Source organism: Crocuta crocuta, unplaced genomic scaffold, assembly GCF_008692635.1.
Source record: "Crocuta crocuta isolate KB4526 unplaced genomic scaffold, BGI_CrCroc_1.0 scaffold388, whole genome shotgun sequence".
Lineage (NCBI taxonomy): Eukaryota > Metazoa > Chordata > Mammalia > Carnivora > Hyaenidae > Crocuta > Crocuta crocuta.
The window spans coordinates 1,318,337-1,339,728 of NW_027528867.1; the positions used below are offsets into that span (position 1 = coordinate 1,318,337).

General features: G+C 39.7%; 2 protein-coding genes across 2 annotated transcripts in view; both read right to left on the reverse strand.

Annotated features, from left to right (window-relative positions):
• Positions 1–3,125, reverse strand: part of PHLPP2 (PH domain and leucine rich repeat protein phosphatase 2) — a 69,552-nt gene extending 66,427 nt beyond the window's left edge. The window contains exon 1 of the mRNA XM_077756353.1: positions 2,861–3,125. Within this exon, the coding sequence (XP_077612479.1) occupies positions 2,861–3,123 (263 nt within the window). The 5' untranslated portion in view covers positions 3,124–3,125. The remainder of the gene's footprint in view (positions 1–2,860) is intronic.
• A 13,647-nt stretch (positions 3,126–16,772) lies between these two features.
• The window catches only part of AP1G1 (adaptor related protein complex 1 subunit gamma 1), an 81,202-nt gene continuing 76,582 nt past the window's right edge, over positions 16,773–21,392 (reverse strand). Inside the window, exons 22-23 of the mRNA XM_077756355.1 lie at positions 20,003–20,101; positions 16,773–18,088 (exon numbers count right to left, since the gene is read on the reverse strand). Coding sequence (XP_077612481.1) covers positions 17,987–18,088; positions 20,003–20,101 — 201 coding nt within the window. The 3' untranslated portion in view covers positions 16,773–17,986. The remainder of the gene's footprint in view (positions 18,089–20,002; positions 20,102–21,392) is intronic.

Sequence of the window (21,392 nt, forward strand, 5' to 3'; positions counted from 1 at the left end):
TTGTCAACTATCTTATGGGCTATTACACAGAAAGTACCTATTCCTCTGATTAGATAACACAAGACTGAATCCAAGCAATTAACAGTTGAGTAAGAGATCTTAAAAAGATCTTTTAGGGGCGCCTGGGTGGCTCAGTTGGTTCAGTGCCCGACTTCTGCTCAGGTCATGATCTCATGGTTCGTGGGTTCGAGCTCCCCTTCGGGCTCGGGCTCTGTGCTGACAGCTAGCTCAGAGCCTGGAGCCTGTTTCAGATTCTTTATCTCCCTCTCTCTCTCTGACCCTCCCTACTCATACTGTCTCTGCCTCTCTCTCTCTCTCAGAAATAAATAAAACATGAAAGGAAAAAAGATCTTTAAATAAATATGATTAAATAGTAAAACTGAGTAAGGGATGCAGCGCCAGTTCCTCTCTAGGAGGGCCTAGGTGAGGAACGAAGTCCACTACCTACTTTCAATGACTGAGGCATTCCAACTGTCTGGCAGTATCTGCCTGACTCTGAACAGGTTCCAGGACCTTCAGCAAAGCCTCACTCTTTCTCATCTGAGAGAAAGGATGCTACCTCCCTTGGAGTTACTGTGAGGACTTAATGAGAATAGGACCATAAAGCACTAATCACAGTGACTGGCAAAACAAGCAGTCAACGTCAGCTAAAATCCATCATCATCACCACCATCACCATTCTCTGGCTGAATAAGACTCCTTAAGCTCCTACTCTAGCAATGGAAATATATTCATTCTTTTCAAATGGCAGTTCAATAGCGTTTTCATTATTTTCTAATCAATTAGATCTATGAAGAGCTATTCCATTACAAAATCATCAAGGCCACAGGGCTAAAAAAAAAAAAAGACAAATTTTCCATTTTAAGTAGTTTGGATTCACAAATTATTTCACATTTGGATTCTTAACTACACAACTAGTAGCAGCAAGCCAATTCAGAGTTTCTATACTTTTCTGTATCTCTGCACACATATACATTAGTACACAAATGAGTCTTGTGTTTAAATACATGAACTCTATCACTACCAGCTATAATGTAGGTCAAGGCTTTGCACCTGATATAATTAGATGGGAATCAGTGTTAAGATTTAGAAAAGCCTAAGGATCACCCAGTCTGATCCTTTCGTTTTGCAAATAGGTTTAGGAAATGTAGTTAACTGGTGAACAAGGAAAACATTCAAATGTTAATCTACTTTTTTAGGAATTAGTACAAACCCTAAAAGGAGCACATAGTAAACTTCAGTTTAGACTTTTTAAATGACATCAATTCTTAGCTCAACTAAAGGTGTTACTATTATTATCACATGTTAAGGTGTAAGTGGGAGCTTCCTTTCTCACTTTTAAGAGCAGCTCACTTTCAATCTACAGGGAGGAGGGAGAAGGAAGGAGAGAAAGTCAATGGTCAGGCATTTAAGTTATTTGATGTCTAATTCAAAGAAGTAGTCATTTTTTAATTGAAGCAAAGAGTTCATTAATACAGTATGACTACTATTTATATAAAAAATTTTAAAGAAATACAAATGGCATTTTGAATCTATGAAAATATGCTCAACTTTGCTCATTAAGATAAATGAAAATTAAAATGACAAAAAAACAAAATTCCCAACAGAATTGCAAAAATGTAAGTCATTAGGCTTGAGAAAAGATTTGTCCTTGGAATGCTGACTTTAGGATTCTTTAATTTAAAAACTATTGACAATCAGGTCTATTCACAAGCACATTATTCACAAACAAGTATGTGCTCACATGCTTGAGTATGTAACTATATTTATACATAAAATTTAATCCTAACGTGTTCTGGAGAAAGGGGAAAATAGGCATATTTTTATATTACTTGCCAAAGTTTAACTTCTATGAAGAGATATTTGACAATATGTATCAAAATTACAAATATACAGGGGCGTCTGGATGGCTCAGCCAGTTAAGCATCCAATTCCTGATCTCCATCTGAGGGTCATGAGTTCAAGCCCTGCACTGGGCTCTTTGCTGGGCACGACGCCTACATACCAAAACAAAACAAAACAAACTGTAAATGCATATATCCTTTGACCCAGCAATTCCACTTCCAGGAGTTTATCCTACAGATTACCTCCGCATGGGAGAAATATCATAGGTAAAAGAATATATACTGCAACACTGCTTGTAGAAGTAAAAAACTGGTAACTATCTCAAAGTCCATTAATAGGATATCAGCTGGGGCACCTTCGTGGCCCACCCTTGATCTCAGGGTGGGGAGTTTGAGGCCCACGTTGGGTGTGGAGCCTACTTAAAATTAAAAAAAAAAAAAAAAAAANGTAAATTACATAAATATTAATATAGAAAGATGTGTAAGAGATTTCAAGTCAGTAGCGTGCTGCATATACAACACCGTTAGTTTTAAAATTTATATATAGGGGTGCCTACATGGCTCAGTTGGCAGATCATGCAACTCAATCTTGTGAGTTCGAGCCCCATGTTGGGTATAGAGACTACTTAAAAAATTAAAAAATAATAATAATAAAACAAAATTTATATAGAGAGACACATACTTATGCAGGAGCATATATACTTCTCACTCTTTTTCTACACATTTCAATTTCATTCTATTTACATGTATTATTTTTTTAAATAACTTAAAATATTTATTTTAAATTTAGGTATCTGACTCTTGGTGTAATCCAAATGAAGTAACTATTATATTTTCCTTCACTGATGGCTTTTAAATTCAGGAATCATAAGGTCAACATTCCAAGGACAAATCTTATTTCAAGCCTGCTGACCCCACAATCAGTATCAGTTCTAAACACAATTAAAATCCTAGAGCCCACTTCCAAGCAGAAACACGGATGACTTACATCAAGAGTGGTAAAACTCAGACTTTACCTGACTAGATCTCCATGAAGCTGTAAATACAGACTTTCCCTTCCCTCGCCAGCACAGATTTCTGACGCAGACGTCTCCACTGTACACAGGACGAGATGTAAGTCAGAGGAGGCAGAGGCAGAGGCGGTTGTAGAGGCAGTGGTCGTGTCTGCTCCATAAAGGTAAACACAACCTCTCTTCACATCTTCTCTCAGCCAGTCTCTTTCTCGAGAACCAAACCTACTTCTCCTATTCAAACAAGTTCTGCTCCCATTGCGTTTCATATTTCTCTAAAAAACATCAAGAGAAAGAAATCATTACCTATAATGTCTGGCTGAGTTAGACATGTTCAGTCTTCACCCCACCCTTCCAGTCTACATTCACCAACACCTCCTCTCTTGGGGCCTTCCACATCCACCATGCCCATTCCTAAGCTGGATAATGGTTTTCTCTCCTGCCAGCTGTTCAAGACTCTGTCCATCACCTTCTCTGACCCTTTCTTTTTCTGATATTTTCAGAAATATGTCAAGAATAATAAAACATCTGTGTACCTACTACCCACTTTTCATAAAATTTAACATTTTGTCATATTTATTTCAGATTCTTATTCTAAAGAACGTATATATAACATATTCTTACATGTACTGCTGAAGCTACGTGATACCTTCCAATTCCATTTTCCTCCCTCTCTCCCCAGAAACAGATACTCTACTGTATTTGGTATTCACCATTCCACGCATTTTTCTGTCTACCATATATGTACATATCTATAAATGAAATTTTATTTTATATGATTTAGAACTGTAAATACTAACATACTTATGTTTTACTATGCCATTTTTTGGGGGATGGGTCAACACTGGTCATGCTGATGACCAAGCTCATTCATTTGAGTATTCCATTATAAATACACTGTAATTTATCCATTGCCTTGCTGATGGCATTTAGTTTGCAATAATTTTTATAATGAAAGCTTCTTTAGGGTCCTGACCCTGTACCCCACATCCTAAATAAGCAAATACAGAATATTGTACAAATATTCTTTACATTCTAACCATGTTCCCAAAAAATTACTGTTGCATTTGATAATTTGAGTACACACACACACTGTGGTTATCTCAAAGCAAAAACAACTGCTACAACAATAATATGATAAGGCTCTAAAGATCAGTATTTTTCTGCTCTTTTTTATGATGGTCCATTTCTGTTCCCTTTAATATAAAGGCATTTCCACTAACGCTTACACTGCCACACGTCTCTAGTGTCAGTCTCCATTACCTGTACTGTTTCAGTCATACCCAGCTACCAATAACTCCCTAAACATGCCATGATTCCATAATTCTGTGACTTTTCTGAAGTGGTCTTTTCCAACTTGTCCCTCTCACAAAACAGCCTTCAAAACTCTACTCATATGTTACCCTCTCTGTGTTCTCTACGGAGCCTTCCTTGTTTCCCATCCCCATTCTCTCTGCATACCTAGAATTAGAGACTTTACTCTCTCCTCAGCAGAATCGCTTCACCTTGAATATGCACCTATGACTATGGGGATTACAATGGGCTTTAATAACATAGTTGATATTTCTTCCTCTCTTCTTATACTGAAAATCTATCACAGTGCCTCAATACCTGAGTGGCACACTGATGCATGCAGAACTTAACTGACATCACAGAAATGTATTCCCAGTCTATACTTTAGACCAATTTACTCTGGCAAGAAGTTGAAAAAGCTTGAGGGGAATAATCTTCTTCTTTACAGAGAATCCTAAAATCTTTTTACCAACCACAAAGTAAATAAAAGACTTTTGTTACTATTCCTCATTGGAAATCAGAAATACCTATAAATAAAGCAAATATTTTTGTACCTACTAAGATTAAATATTTCAAGAGAACTATGACACCTAAAATTCAATTTCTAAAGCTGATAAAGAAGCGGGAAGGATGGGGCGCTTGGATGGCTCAGTCGGTTAAGCGGGGGACTCTTGATTTCAATTCAGGTCATGATCTCATGGTTTGTGAGATCAAGCCCCATGTCAGGCTCCAAGCCGATGGCATAGAGCCTGCTTGGGATTCTCTATCTCCCTTTCCCTCACCAACACGTGTGTGAGTGTTCTCTCTCCTTCAATCAATCAAGCAAGCAACCAAGCAATAAACAGACACATAAATAAATAAATGGAAGGAGAAGCAAGAAGGTATTCCCAGACAGGAAGAAAGAAAAATCTGAGAGTGGCTTCACTGTTTAAGGATAACAGATAAATCAATTGTTTTGGAGACAGTAAGGATTTGAATATAGCTATTCAAAATCATGAGGATTATTACTGATTCTAACTTTAGATAAGCAGGATAACCCGCTGCTACAAGTGGGAACTAGGTCTCTGTCTTCTCAACAAGAGCATTTTCTCAAAGCTGGACATCTCAAAATTAACAAAGGGCTTTCAAGTACTTGTTTTATAAAGACAAAGGCCAATGTATTTGTATCACCAAGTAATTTTAGCCACTGAATAATTAACTACTGATTATTTTAAATACTTCTTATTTTTTAGGAAATATCTGGGAAAGATTAACTGATCCAGTTAAAAACAATATTCTAGGGGCGCCTGGGTGGCTCTGTCGGTTAAGCATCCGACTTCAGTTCAGGTCATGATTTCAGTTTGTGGGTTCAAGCCCCACGTTGGGCTATGTGCTGACAGCTCAGAGCCTGGAGCCTGCTTCGGATTCTGTGTCTCCCTTTCTCTGCCCCTCCCCCACCTATACTGTCTCTCTCAAAAATAAAATAAACATTAAAAAAAATTAAGGTGATTCTTAAAAAAAAAAAACCACCTAGCATTCTATACGGTACAGTAACATCTATACAAAGAAGCTCAGCATTCTGCACTGAGTGGAGAGAAATTGTGCTCACTGCTATTAAGAGGGAGCAAGTGGATACTATTCCACACAACCACCAAAAAGCTTCTTTTACAAAACTTTTTAAGATCAAATAAGGCCTAAAGATCTTATCAATCTTCGAAAAGTTAAGAGAATCCCCAGGAAGTTCTTATATTAGTTCATCCATGATTTTTCTTCTGTGAGGATTTTTAAAGTCATTTTTAAATGTGTTTATATATTTGTATCAAGACTATAAATTCCTGGCAGCTCTTTTTGTCCATGGGTCGTGTCCCTGTGCTTTAATAAAAACACCCTTTTGCACCCCCCCAAAAAAAAAGACTGTATTCCTTAAGAACTTTACCAAAACATGTGTTGTTGGTCAAAGAATATGTCTCCTACATATATGACATATTACACCCTATAAAGATAAACTGCTCAGTCAGAACGTTAGTAGATATCATTCTCTTAACTTGCTCAGTGGGCATTTAAAGGGCCTAGATACCAAGCAGGCATAGCCTTCTAGCAACAAATCTAGATGGACTTCAGCTATTATTAGCTACTGCTGAATTACTTAGTACTTCCTTCTCCGCTGTGTAAAGCATCAGATAAAAATGCTGGAAAAGCCAGTACTGTCCTCTGATATACTTTCAGCTTTTAGAATCACTTTTCCACTGAAATTGCTAGATTAAGAATATTCTATTGCTTTCCTTACTCTTAAATAAAAACTGTTGACAAACTTTCCAAAAGGAAACAGAACTGTAATTACCTCTCACATCAAACAAGTGTAAAAGAGCACATTTAAGATTTAAATATATTTCTAGAAAGCACAAGTCTTTAGAGTAAGCCATGAATTAAGTACCTACTTTAAGCTTTTAGCTCCCTAAAAATGAAAATAACACAAGGGTTGTAATGAGTTCAAAGGTGATAAAACTATTAAATGCTCACATACAATTAATTCTAATATATGTATGGTAAAAAGAGAGTCTGGTCAAGTAACTCTCCCTACTCACTAAGTTCTATTAGAATGTGAAATTCTGGGGGCACCTGGGTGGCTCAGTTGGTTAAACGTCCAACTTCGGCTCAGGTCACTATCTTGCAGTCAGTGAGTTCTAGCCCCGCACTGGGCTCTGTGCTGAGAGCTCAGAGCCTGAAGCCTGCTTCACATTCTGTGTCTCCCTCTCTCTCTCTCTGCCCCTCCTCTGCTCATGCTATGACTCTCTCTCTCTAAAAAATAAACATTAAAAAAAATGTGAAATTCTGTAAGGTAGGAGATACGCTCCTGCATTCAAAATTTTAAAACAATATAGCCTCGTCTCCAGGAATATATACCTTAAGGAACATTTTGGAAAGGGTGGGATGAGATAAGGATGGGAAGAATATTTCAGTTCATTAAACTCATTCTGGTATTCAGATTTTTAAGAACCATATATACACATTATTTGGATAAAAACTTGAAGCTGGTANAACTATTTGTAAAAAAAAAAAAAAAAACAGAAACAAAAAACTTGGAAGCTGGTTCTGACAAAAACAGACCTCATGGCCCTTACTGTCCAGCTGTAATTTCTTACTTGTACAGGCTGAGTAAAACAATAATCCCACAGTTGTAGGAAAAATCTGGAAAATGATCCTTCAAAGGGGTCCCAATAATCTTAAGAGTATTACCAATTACCAGTATCATATTTATATTCCAACAACAGTAAAAGGGTACATTCTAATTAGCAATTTGCTAAATACATCTGGGAGTAGATTTTTGACTCAAACTTTCCAACATCCTAATCTGGCTAAAGTATACTGGCTTAGTATACTAGCCTTTCTATGAAGATCTATATTAGACAATAAGGATGCTCATTATTTGGTATTAAGTATAATAAAAGCATTATAAAAAAGAATAAGTCTTTTCCAAAGGATCTTTAGATAAGAACAGGTAGGATATTATAACTTTCTTCTACTTATAGATTCTTGTCCAGTTTCCCTTGACACAAAATTTAACTACCCAGCTACTTAAAGAAACTTCTGTATGCAGAGCACACAGCACCTATTCACCATAGCAGATCCCATTAATTTGCAAGGATTGTTTAAAGTGCTGACCATATGCAAGAAATGCAGGGGCATTAGACACTGTCAGCCTTCCATACTACCAACTCTGTCAAAATCAATTTCTGGAATCTTTCTAATGGTCCCCAGATTGGAACCCCATGGAACCAGTGGTAAACAGGATCACTTCCCGGAAGTGTAGGAAGGTAGGACCCTTGAATCAAGAGCCTCCTTTCTCAATTCCTCCCCTCTCATAATTCACTCCCTCTCCAACAAAAAGTTGCTATAAAAAAAAGCCAAGGTTGTTTCTCTTCTAGGCCAGAGGGCAATACCTATCTCTCAGACCTGCCATTTGCTGATAAGCCAGGTCAGAGCTTTTTCTTTAAGTTCATTCACAATTTACACTTGGTGACCTTATAGTTTTAAATAGATGTCTAAGAGCCTTAAAGTAATTATATTTAAGATTTATGTTAAGTAAGTAAAATAAGTATGTACCAGGTTTATGCAGAAGTAAACTATGAAAAGTTATTTCTTTAAGTCACAGCAGGAAGACTGAGGTAGTAGCAGAAAAAATGTTTTGTATTCTACAGTTCTATTTTATATTGTTCCGTGGATGGATTCACCAGATGCTCTACATCTATTATTTTTTTCATTATTCCCACCTTTGTAGTGTCCTACAAAAAACCCCAATAATACAATGCTCACGTTTAAGCTCAATTAACTATTAATGTATTTTTAACATCACGTATTTTCAGGTTTTTTTTTTAAAGACATCAAATCTAAATTTCCTTTTCTTTCTTCCGTCTCGCTGGCAAGTTTTAAATTCTGCTTATTTCCTCTTGTAGAACTCTAGAAAGAATTCTATTCCATCTCCAGAAGGACATCTAGTTTATATATTTGACCTACAGAAAAATTTCTCTTCAACTATTTCAGAGGCCAAAAGAAAACTCCATCCAGGTACTCAATCTCCCACAACCCCTCCTTTAAACCATGTTTACTGTTGCCTCCCGACCTTACATTTCTTGTGCATTAAAACTTCTTGTCATCCCCTTCAAGGCTCCACTCCCCGCCTCGCCTGCATCTGCTTTCATTTTCCTCCTACTCCCCCCAATTCCTGCCCCAAAACCCTGCTAGCTGCCTGTTGCATAACCGCTCCCCCATTAGCGTCTCCCTCGATTGTTAGCCCCACTCCCGAAAACAGGAATGTCCTTTTTGCCGAACCCCTCCTCCCCGCTGCAACACGCCCAGAGATTCCCGGAGATTAAGCTCCTCTGGGGATTCTCCCTCTAGGCGGGCAGGTCGAGCGTGCAGGCCTGCGCCTCGGAGCCGGGAGCCGGGTCCTAACTTCGGCGGTGAGCCCCGAGGGTAGAGTCGGCCCGCTCCACCCAGCGCAGCCCGGAGCACACCGCAGCGCCCGGCCAATCACCGCCGCCATCCTCCCGCTGGGGTGATGCCTTCAGGTGTCCGGGGAGAAAGCCCTGCGTACTTCCAGCCCTGCTCTCAGGCCACGGGCNCCGCGGGTGGAGCCGGGCGCTACCAAAAGGCTGGGCCTGAGCCTCCCGCCGCCCTCTGGAAGACTGAGGTACAGAGAGGGTTATTAACTGCTATCCCCGCGTCCGAAGTACGGCTGTCCTAGGGGCAAATGGGGTCTGCACCTGTCTTTAGGGACTGGACGCTGCCCTCCGCAGACGGTAGCTCTTGTAAGTTACCTCTCCCAGACGTTTCCTCTTTCTGCTTCTAAACTGACCTGTCACCCTCACATGCAAAACCATTGAACGGATTGTTGAGAATATTCACCTTAACAAGGCCCTTTCTCTTCCTAATTGGAGACGCTCACGACGTTCTTTAGCAAATTCAACCCAGCCTCGTGTACAAAATGTCAATTCACCTCCCAGCCACATTTTAATTTCCTTTTCTCCTCCTGTAGCAAAGTATCAGAATTCCTTTCACTGCCTCAAGCCATAGTATGGTCTAAGTCCATTTTATTATTTGTAAGGCGAATTCAGAAAATCTTTAAAAGTTAACTTATTTTAATTCCTGAAAGAACGGTAGTTTTGTGACTAGTTAAAAGTTAACTTATTATCTTAATTCCTGAAGGAACGGTAGTTTTGTGACTAGCTAGTAGGCCAAATTTGGAGTCAGACAGCCTAATTCCAAATCTAAGTTCTGCCTCTTATTAGATCTAAACCCTTTGTGCAGTTTGATTTGAACTTTTCTTTCTTAATTGTGAAACAGAAATTAGTATCTAACAGTTATTATCAAGATTTTTTAGGGCTTATGGGGCGCCTGGGTGGCTTAGTCGGTTAGGCCTCCGACTTTCGCTTGGGTCATGATCTCGCGGTTCGTGGGTTCGAGCCCCGCGTCGGGCCCTGTGCTGACTGCCAGCTCAGAGCCTGGAGCCTGTTTCAGAGTCTGTGTCTCCCTCTCTCTCTGACCCTCCCCTGCTCACGCTGTCTCTCTCTCTCCTGGAAATAAATAAAACGTTAAGAAAAATTTTAAAAAAAGATTTTTTAGGGCTTATATTTATTTATATTCTCAAGTTAACATACAGTGTACTCTTGGCTTCAGGAGTAGAAAACAGTGATTCATTTCTTATCAAGATGTTTTGAATGCATAAAGTGCTTAGTAGGGATTCATAGTAACCATTATAATTCTGATTTTCCAAATTTAAGATTTACTCAGTTCCTCAGGGCTCTCCTCTTAATTCTGCTCTAAATTTTCCTAGGAAACCTTTTAGACTTCTGGATTTTAGGGTTTTCCTTCTTATGCAGGTGTTAATGAATCTTCAAGCAACATGTAGGGAATTAAGCAGCAAAAAAATTCAGTAATTTCCTGAGGTTTGAATCATTGGTGAAAAGTTATCTCTCCATTATCCACTGCTCCAGCTTGCCTAGCCCAAACTAACTGTATGTTTAAAATATTTTAATTCAGGGGCACCTGGGTGGCTCAGTTGATTAAGCATCCAGCTTCAGCTCAGGTCATGATTTCAGGGCTCCTGAGTTCAGGTCTCCCCTTCCCTCCACACCCCCTTAGGCTAACTGCTCAAAGCCTAGAGCCTGCTTCAAATTCTGTGTGTGTCTCTCTCTGCCCCTCTATCCCTCTCCTCAAAAAAATAATAAACACTAAAAAAATTAAAATATTTTAATTGTAGGTTTAGTACAAGAGTTTTGAGATCTAACAGCATAGTACATACCCCTCTCTACTCTGAGATACATTCGGAGATCTTTTAAATTCTAAGACAAAATTCTTGACTCTTGTAAAAATTCTGATTCTGTACAAATGATTTATTCTGTAAAAGTTTGGTCACTACTTTCTCCCTTTATATGAGCTACTTTGCATATGGCAAAATTCCAATCTCTAGTAATCTTCATTTGTCTCATTTAAATAAATTAAAAATGACTTCTACAAGTCTGGTATAAAGTGAAAAAAGCTCTTAGGTTGACTACCTACTGGGTCTTCCTTCTACCTTGAAACTACTTTTTTTTTTTTTATGTTTTATTTATTTCTGAGAGAGAGAGAGAGAGAGCGCGCGCGTGAGCAGGGGAGGATCAGAGAGAGAGGGAGACACAGAATCCGAAACAGGCTCCAGGCTCTGAGCTGGCTGTCAGCACAGAGCCTGACATGGGGCTTAAACCCACGAACCATGAGATTATGACCTGAGCCGAAGTCAGATGCCCAACCGACTGAGCCACCCAGGTGCCCCGAAACTACTTTCAAGAAAGCTACTTAAAGTAGTTGAATTCCTGGGGCACCTTGATGGCTCAGTTGGTTAAACACCTCACTCTTGGTTTCGGCTCATGTTATGATCTCATAGTTCCATGGGTTTGAGCCCCACATCAGACTCCATGCTGATGGTGCCGAGCCTGCTTGGGATTCTCTCTCTCTACCTCTTCTCTGCTGTCTCTTTCTCTTTCTCTCAAATAAACTTTAAAAAATTATTTAAAACAAAGTAGTTGAATTTCCATTTCAATGCTTACTGGGTAACTTATTCCAGCAAGAACACTGGTTTGTAAGCTATAGGCACCCATATGGAGAGAGAAGTGGACTTTAACCAAGGGCAGATGGCAGTGGAAGGACCAAAATATGGTTCAGAATTAGTGTTTCTAAAAATTTGCTTCTTGAGGTTTTATACATTACCTTTTCCAGATCTCATGAGAAACTCTTTACTGATTGATCCCCGAAGGGAAAGGACCAGCATTTTGAGTTCATGCTGAGGAACAGCAGTGGTAGATTACTTTTGGTTTTGTTTTTATTTTTTTAAATGTTTTATTTATTTTATATGTTTAAATGTTTTTTATTTATTTCTGAGAGAGAGAGACAGCCAACGTGAGCAGGGGAGGGTCAGAGAGGGAGACACAGAATCTGAAGCAGGCTCCAGGCTCTGAGCTGTCAGCACAGAGCCCGACGCGGGGCTCAAACCCACGAACTGTGAGATCATGACCTGAGCCAAAGTTGGACGCTTTAACTGACTGAGCCACCCAGGCGCCCCTAGTTGTTTTTTTTTTAATTAGTGGGATAAAGGCTAAAGCATCAATTCAGAATACAAGCATATGCTAATAGTTAATGTATTTACTATTTCTTCACCGACAACAGTAGTACCTCTTTCAAAAGGAAAACAACAAAAAACTTCCAGCCCAGATGTTGCAGGGAATCATTTATGATGCAGCTCTTTAAAGGTCTCCATGTTTTAAGATCCAATTTAGCAATCAACCAATTGATTCTCCTTTTTCTTTTCAAATCATGTACTGCCATTAACATTTTATACTGTTTCAAAGGTCACATATTCATGTTCTTCCCTAGTTCAAGGCAGTATGCATTATGTATGCCAAGGGTTATGTAACCATAATTTCTGGAAATGGTAAACAGCTGAGACTAACCCTAAAAATAAATTCCTCTGGGAATTTCTGTGCAAAAATCCATCTGCCCTCACTGCAGGTTCATCATTACAAAAATCACTGTTTAGATCAAGCCAAAAGACAGAGAAGTCAACACCTGCCTCCTCTCTGTATCCTTCTATAAGCAGTTGTACATACCTCTCTCTCCATCTGGGGAGGGAAGGACAAGGACACACACACACACACACACACACACACTTTATCTTAGGAGCTTTCCCTAATCCTCACTACAAAATAGAAAGTCTGGAGAAGAAAAGTCTGTCAAATTGTGGTAGAAGAGCCATAAGACCGTACTACATTCACTTATTTATAGCTGGTTCCCACTCCTTTAATGATCATCAGTCATCTTTAGGCCTAAATCTCTTATTTCTAACACGGGGTTGAGGAGATTATCTTTTAGTTCCAAAGAAACAGGTAGTATTTACCTGGCTTCAGGATTTGAAGGAATGTTTTTCTGTGAATGTTTTCGTATTTTCAAAATAGGGGGACAAATGCCCTAGGGGAGGAAACAGCAAGGAAAACCCTTAAAAGTGATAAAAATTAATTTGGTCCTTCTGGACTGAAGTTCAAATCTGAGGATTCATTATACTGTCAAGTAAATGTCTGAAGTCTGTTACTGGGTAAACTTCTCTAATGTAACAGCTTTTTAGATATTCCTCTACATGAAATTACATGGAGATGAAAGCATTAACCAAATTTAATATTAGAAACAAAGATGAATTTTAACTAAGCCACATATAAGGAAAGATTACAGAAACGTCACTTATCAAACAGTGCCAAAGGGCACTTCTGCATGAACTAGATAAATGCCACAGCCTCTATCCTCTTCCTCACGTAGAGGGCTGTCACACTCTCCCCCCCTTCTCAATTAAGGGACTATCAGGAATCACCTGAGTAATAGAAAACCTATAGGTTCCAACTTCCAACCATTCTTCTATGGAAGAATTCATATAAAATAGATCATGAAACAGAATTCATTTTGGCTGGTCAAACTTTCCTCTTTCCAGTCACAGATACATTTAAACAATTTGCAAAGAGAAGCTTATAACTAAAACCCCACGATGACCCCTTAATACACATTTCACCCTGAGACGCTTTGTCTTATTTGAGAATTCATCCACGTGGAGACATAAGCATTAGTTAATAATCACTAGTTAACATTTCCAGTTGCACTGCTGTCTATAAACTACAAATTTTTTTAAGTCATTCAGATTCCTCTAGATGAGATTTCTGTAAAAGAAACATTATCTGGAATAAGAATTCATTCAAGGCTTCTCTAATCTACTTGTAAGAAGCAAGGAAGCAAATTTTAAATCATTGAGTATTGACTTTTTATTATTAGTCACTGTTCATAATTTGTTTCAACCAAAAGACAATACACACAGAATTCTAATGCATCCCATGTAAATGTTTACATCCATTTTATTCCTCACTCGCCTCTAAGACTTATCATTTAATTTTAAATTTTTTTTACATCTCAAAAATATGTCTGCAATAATTAGAATTAGCCGTCCCACTTAGAAACAGCCTTTTAATATTTTTACAGTAAAGATGTGATGAGGCTTAATGAAAATGTAACTTACAACAATTATGAAAGAAAAGGACTTTACAGGGACACATTGGGAGTTCACAAAGGAAAGAGTTCAGAAGCTCTTTCCCATGAGCCCCCCCCCCCCCCCCCCCCCCCAAACACAACAACAAAAANAGCAGGTTCCAAAAACAAAAACGAAAAATCTCCAATGCTCCATCCTGAAGCCAGAATCAGCCTCATGGAAGTTCACAAAGCAACCGTGCAAGCTGCTTCAGCACGTCCTTCTGTTTAAGTGTCCCGGGTCCTGGAACCCTGCAGATGGAGTCCCCTCACTATATTGCTTGAAAAAGAGTGATTCACCTTCTACTTCTACAAGCAGCCCCACCCTCCTGAGCCAAAGCTGATCAGTGTTTCAAACTTCAGGACCTTCCCTCTTCAGTGACGCTCCCCACTCCCAAATGCATGAAAACACAGTCATGTACCACCTCTCCATCAACCATTAATATGTGAATATCCACTTTTTGCTCTCTAGCTCTCACTTGGTTTAGGACCATGTGGATAAAATACATTCACTAGAAAAAAATATACACATTCAAACTCTCATCCCCCTAGTTCTTGTGGCCCAAGTATTTTCCAATGCAGAAAATAATCAAGTTGAACCTCAAAAACAGTATCCCCTAACTTCCAATCTCTTTTAGAAGAATGTAAAAATGGAAAGCATGTTTATACAGTAGATGGAAATACTCAAACTATTAGTGCTGAAGTTTTAAATGTCTACTTTCTTATATGAAACACATCTTTAACCTAGTAAAAGGAAAGAATCCCCTCCCAAACGTTACACTGAGGAATGTTTCTTTAAATGAGAAAGACCTTAAAAGGAACAGATGATCACTACACACAGCGTAAAACATTCCATGACTGTCCAAATCACCTCAAGGTAACAGCACCAGAGCATTGTGGGAGAAGCTTCTCAGGTAGAGCACCCTTCCTACAGTTTTTTGAGATTACTTGGATGAATTCTCCCTTAGGATTACTTGGGGAGGGCGGGGGGTGGGGAGCGGTAAGGGTGGGAGTGTCAGGATACATTACTCTGAAAGAGGGAAAAAATGAGGTAAAAGTGCATGTGAAATTGTCCAAGTATGTGTAGGCTCACTGCTTATCGCCCTGGAGTTATTAAAACAGCCATGGAAATCACTTTGTCCTCACAATGGCTCTGAAGTTGTAAATCTATCCAAATTTGCTCCCCTTTGAATGTCATACCAGGGAAAGAAATTACTGAAATGTGTTAAGTATTCATAGAAATTAAGAGATTTCTCCTTTTAGCAGCAAGGCCAAGGACGAGGAGAACTTATTCTGATCCTAGAAACTAAGGCACGCTGAAGCTTTCAAAGATCCAATCATTTGAAACAGTCTTCACAACCATCAGTATCCTAGGCAGTTTTTTGGCCACTAGTTCTTCAGTGTGGTGCTCAGCTTCACTCTCCAAAATCACTTTATATTCTAGGCAGCACCCCTTGTGTTAAGGCCATGATTTTTATCCCTTTACCTAGACAAAACTATGGATAATCCTATAACTCTACCTCGAAACTATAATCACCCACAGAGATGCTTTGTTACTAGAGTAGACCCCTTCCAGCTCTGTTAGCTAGCATTGTCTTCTAGCATGGTCTTCGGCAGGTTTCTGAGATTCAACTCAGTCCAACTAAAGAAACTTGAACTGGTCAACTATAAACGTGAGAGAAAATAAAGCCTCTAACACAATGAGGAATGTTAAATTCTATTCAAGAAATCCACCAATATTATGTTAATCCTATCATGTTTCACAGCATTAAGTATCCATCCAAGGAAATCAGTCTGCAAAGAAACCTATTGCACAGGCAGAACAGCTGTCTGAAATATACACTAGTCCACACTTGCCTTTACTGAAACTATGCACAAGATAATATCCTGTTCTTGACCCAGTCAACCATTTACCCAGAAGAGTAAGTTTTAGCAAATCTTGCTCTTATATAAGGCCAGAAAGTTTCCCCTTTGGAGCCTTTTAGTTCAACCCCAGTTTGTCAAATGTTTGGAATAATCTAGCATCTGATACAGAGCTAGATTTGACAAGACACAGAAGATTTTAAGTAAAGGCTTGGTGAAGTGAGGGGGAATAAAAGATACTTGTACCCAGGTTTAAGACCAAAGCCAAAGTAGTCATTATACTGTAATCAATACAGTAATGATCGCAAACATAAGAGCAAGGTGGGCCTTTTTCTTTCTTCTTTAGTACATGAGACATGGCACTTGTGCACCTGAACGTACATGGTACATTCAACATTCAACATGTGCCATAGGGGTCACCTTACCTCATTCCAGCAAAGTCAGTGTTACGGTTGGGTAACACAAGGGTCCTTTCTAAAAAGCACTCGGCACTCTCACTAGTTTAAAAAGATCCATGCCTCTGGTCTTTGATGCAGATATTCATGAGACTGGCCACTCTCAAGACACCAACTTCTCAGACTCCGGAAAGGATATGCCTACCCTACGGTGTCCATGAGACCTCTCTCCTACAGGGGCAAGGAAGCTACAAGGCTTCATTCCAACACCATAAAGTACAATATAGGAAAGATTTCTTTAACCGCGTGGTCTTTATTTCAGTGCCAGTGTTACAGATACAACACAAATGTTCCAGTTAGAAGAAGGAATTCAAACGGAATGCCAAGGTCCAAGCCAGGCTCAGGAAATAAAAAGGAAGGTTTGGAATAATGGAGATGACGACTCCAATATGCTCTAGGATGAGTCTGATACTCACTCTTCCTATGGGCAAAGGTGCTTTTGTTAAGGAGTCTGATCTTAAAATTTTAACTCCTCTTTCCACCCATTTACCATAGTTCAACAGGCAAGTTATGGGCTTAGGAGAACCTTTCAAAATTTGTGGTGGGAACAGGGGCATTAATAACTATTAATATATCCTTCAGAAATTGTTCACTTTGCACTTTCAGGGGAATCAATTCTGAAAATCATAGAGAATATTCATGACTACAGCTAAAGAATGGAAAGAAGGGGGAGCTGGAAGAGCCTTGGGAGTTTCTATTACAAATAGAGCACCATATCCTTCATGCCAAATCTCAACAAAAGCTCTTTTTAACTGCATCTGTCCAGTGTTTTCAAATAACCTCTCCAGGTCTACCCAGTTCTTGATAACAAACATACATACATACATGTGTGTGTCTGTGTGTATACAGCAATGCACAGAAAAGGCTACCAGGAGCCTAATGCCTCTTTCAAACATTGGGGGAACCAGTAGAAAAAGGCAGGGCTCCCTAAAGTCCATTGTTACATTTCCATTCTGAATGCCTGATGTAAAAAGCGCCTGAAGATGGTGTAGCCCAGCTAGTGAGGAGTGAAAACCCCACCTCGCCCAGTCCACAGAAAAACACAGTAGAAAGAAGGGGCAACTCTTTGCTGCAGAGACAGAGTGAGTGTTTTCTTGCCATGGATTCCAGTCCTCTCCTCCAGACCAACTGCTTATTTCCTCAGGGGCCCAGGGAATGTTGATTCTGGCTGTAAATGGGGGAGGGGCAGAGAAGTGCGGACAAAGGAGAAGAGGAGGAAGAGTGCAAAGTAGCCTCCAGAAGCAGCTGGCCTCAACAGTGGAGGAGAGGAGGTTCGTCTTTGACAATGCTTCAAGGTCAGCGACAACTTCAGGAAAATCCTCCTCAACAGTTCTCTTCAGCTCCTCAGGCCCATGGTACAGTTGGGGGGGACTTGCCAGCGATCATAACCTCCTTCCCAGAGTTCCTTTGATTGAGTGGGACAAAAATGAGAATGGTGCCCAGGCCCTCATTGCCAGGACTGAGGGGGAAAGTTGTTCACCTCTGCTAGATCTTGCATTGCTGAGCCCTTGTGGTTATATGTGAGCTTGATCCGCATTCGCAGCTGTTGCTGTGGAAGAACAGAGAATTACAAATTATACACTGAATGGAAATTTCTAGAATACGTGTGGCCCACAAATAGACTTTTTTTGAGAGAGAGAAAGACAGCACTCGTGCAAGTTGGGTGGGGGCATAGAAGGCAGGGGGGAATCTTAAGCAGACTCCAAGTTCATTGTGGAGCCCAACAAACGGCTCAATCTCATGACCCTGGGATCATGACCTGAGCTGAAATCAAGAGTCAGACAGTTAATCAACTGAGCCACCCAGGCACCCCTACAAATAGATTTTTAATCTCAGAGGAAACAAATTATTTTACAGCAAAGCTGTGTCTTAAAAACAATACAGGCAAACCACCACCCACCACCACCACTACCACTACTGCCTAAGTACTCTGGCCAACATCATGCAGTCAAGTCGAGAAAATGCATCTCCAGAACACATTGTTAGCTCCAGTCCTAGAACTAATGCATTAACAGTACAGAATCACTCAGGAGCATTTCATAGTCACACTGGCTGGGTGCTTTTCAAAAAGATTCAAATTTGGATCCAGGCTTCTAGAAAAATGAGATAAACATATACTCATCTTATGCTCTACATTCAGAGATACTGTTGCTTCTCTGTAAAACCAACAGTAAATGTGAACATAAACTTTTTTGTTCCCAAGACAGAAAAAAAAGTTAACTTACGGTAACAGAAGTTGTTTTAAGAGAACTCAGTTATAAATCCTTTCTACTTTATGTGGCAGATTTCAAGTATTAATGCACTAAGAAGATTTGTACTCTAAATATCAGATCATTGGGGCACCTGGGTGGCTCAGTCGGTTAAGCGTCCGACTTCGGCTCAGGTCATAATCTCGCGGTCCATGGGTTCGAGCCCCGCATTGGGCTCTGTGCTGACAGCTCAGAGCCTGGAGCCTGCTTCAGATTCTGTGTCTCCCTCTCTCTCTGCCTCTCCCCAGCTCGTGCTCTGTCTCTGTCTCAAAAATAAATAAATGTTAAAAAAAATAATCTATCAGATCATCAAAGGAGCCTGTGCCATGCTATAGGGAGATAATCAAAATACATAGCATAGCAGAGGAAAAGGAAAATGATCTAAGAGAAGGAAATCATATCGGGGCTATGAGACACTGCTAGAAATCTTTCAAGGTGAAGAAATTCTCTGAGCCATTTTCAAAAACTGAAAACTAGTCGATTGATTACTATTAAAGAGTTAATTTACTTCTTTGAGAAAATGTAATGAAAATATTGCTTAATTTCAAATACTAAAGCTACTTTTCATTAAGTTTCATTAAAAGCTAGTTCATTAAAAATGCTTCCACTTTTGCTGTGCACACTTATTACAGTAGTAAATGTGGATATATGAGGTTCTACAGATGCTCTTACCCTAGACTGCAACCTGTGTAAAGATTACAATGTCTAAGCTTCTGCAAAAACTAGACCTGTAAGCCTCCAAACAGACAATTCTTTAAACTGTCTGCATTTTTTTTAATAAATTTTTTATTTTTTATTTTTATTTATTTCTAGGAGAGAGAGAGACAGACAGCGTGAGCACGGGAGGGTCAGAGAGAGAGGGAGTCACAGACTGAAACAGGCTCCAGGCTCTGAGCTGGCAGTCAGCACAGAGCCCAACGTGGGGCTCGAACCCACGAACCGCGAGATCATGACCTAAGCAAAGTCGGACGCTTAACCGACTAAGCCACCCAGGCGCCCCTAAACTGTCTGCATTTTAATAAGTTGCCACTAAACCATTTCATGTGTCTGGGATGCATTTATTATCTAATCTACAGAAGAATAAAGGGGTTAGACTAGACATTTCCCAGATTTCTTCTATGAGTCAGAAAAAACCCAGAGAAACAAAGCAGAATTTTATTTCAGGAAATATGCTTATACTTCACTCAGATATTGCCTTCAAATGTGCTACTCACCTTCTGTGGGTTCAGAACTTTAATGACTTGTGTGATGGTCCCCGTATTAAATGCTGGAACAATGCTGCTGCTAGGAGACAGAAGCTGCAGCTGGAATGTCTGTGGGGAACAAAGGGCACTCTTCAGAAAAAAAATACACTCAATACTATATCAGAGATGTCAACAAATAAAAATGTTAGACACCTGAATGATTATTCAAGTAAAAGATTTACCTACTATTATTCTCTATTTGTTTTCTAGATATCAGCAATTCATAGTATGTGGGCTAACTATAACCTTCACATTATTAAGAAACAAAACAAAACACTATTAGGTCTTTGATCATGAAAACTAGCAATGAGCCACTCTCCTCTTTACAAGCAGAAGGAACTTTAGCCTACCACTTTTCAACAGGTGACCAATTCTTGTTCTGGCAACCTCACTTAATAGTAACTGATCAACTATGAAGCTAAAAAATGAGTGCCTGCGGCTAAAGAAAGCTAGAAAAAAGAAAAACAAACTTTTTAGAAATGACAAGCCAGCACACCATTCACCAACTACATGCCTTTATGCTTTTGTGTATTTGGATGACTGGGATTGGGAGAGTTGAACTTGTTTTTTTTTTAATGTTTTTTTACTTTTGAGAGAGAGGGGGAAGAGTGCACAAGTGGGGGAGGGGCAGAGAGAGGGGGAGACACAAATCTGAAGCAGGCTCCAGGCTCTGAGCTGTCAGCACAGAGCCCGACGTGGGGCTCGAACTCACGAACCATGAGATCATGACCTGAAGTTGGACACTTAACCAACTGAACCACCCAGGCGCCCCTGAACTTTTGTTTTCTAAAGTCTAATCTGGAATATGTCAAAGGCTACATGACAGACGTGAAGGAAAGGCTGGAAAGAGCCCAGCTGTTAATATGTATGTGGAATACATCAGGACCTCTTCATGGGTGACACAGGGATTAAGAGAAAAATTATGTGCAGAACTCGCCTATACAGCAAAAGACCTGGCAAAGACAAATACCACAATTTGTAGTGTTAGTTTCATTTGTTTGTTCCAGGGAAGAGATAAAAGTGCTATAAGCAAGATAAGTAAACCATAATTGTTAGCACAATATAGTATATATGTAGCTATTTTACATACTAGGATTTTTTTGTTAATTTTTAAAGTTTATTTGGGGTGCGTGGGTGACTCAGTTGGTTAAGCATGCGACTTCAGCTCGTGTCATGATCTCACGGTTTGTGGGATTGAGCCCAGCATCAGGTTCTGTGCTGACAGCTCAGAGCCTGGAGCCTGTTTCAGATTCTCTCTCTCTCTCTCTCTCTCTCTCTCTCTCTCTCTCTCTCTCTCTCTCTCTCTCTCCCCCCCCCCCCCCCCCCCTCCTCCGCCCTTCCCCCCCCCCCCCCCCTTCCC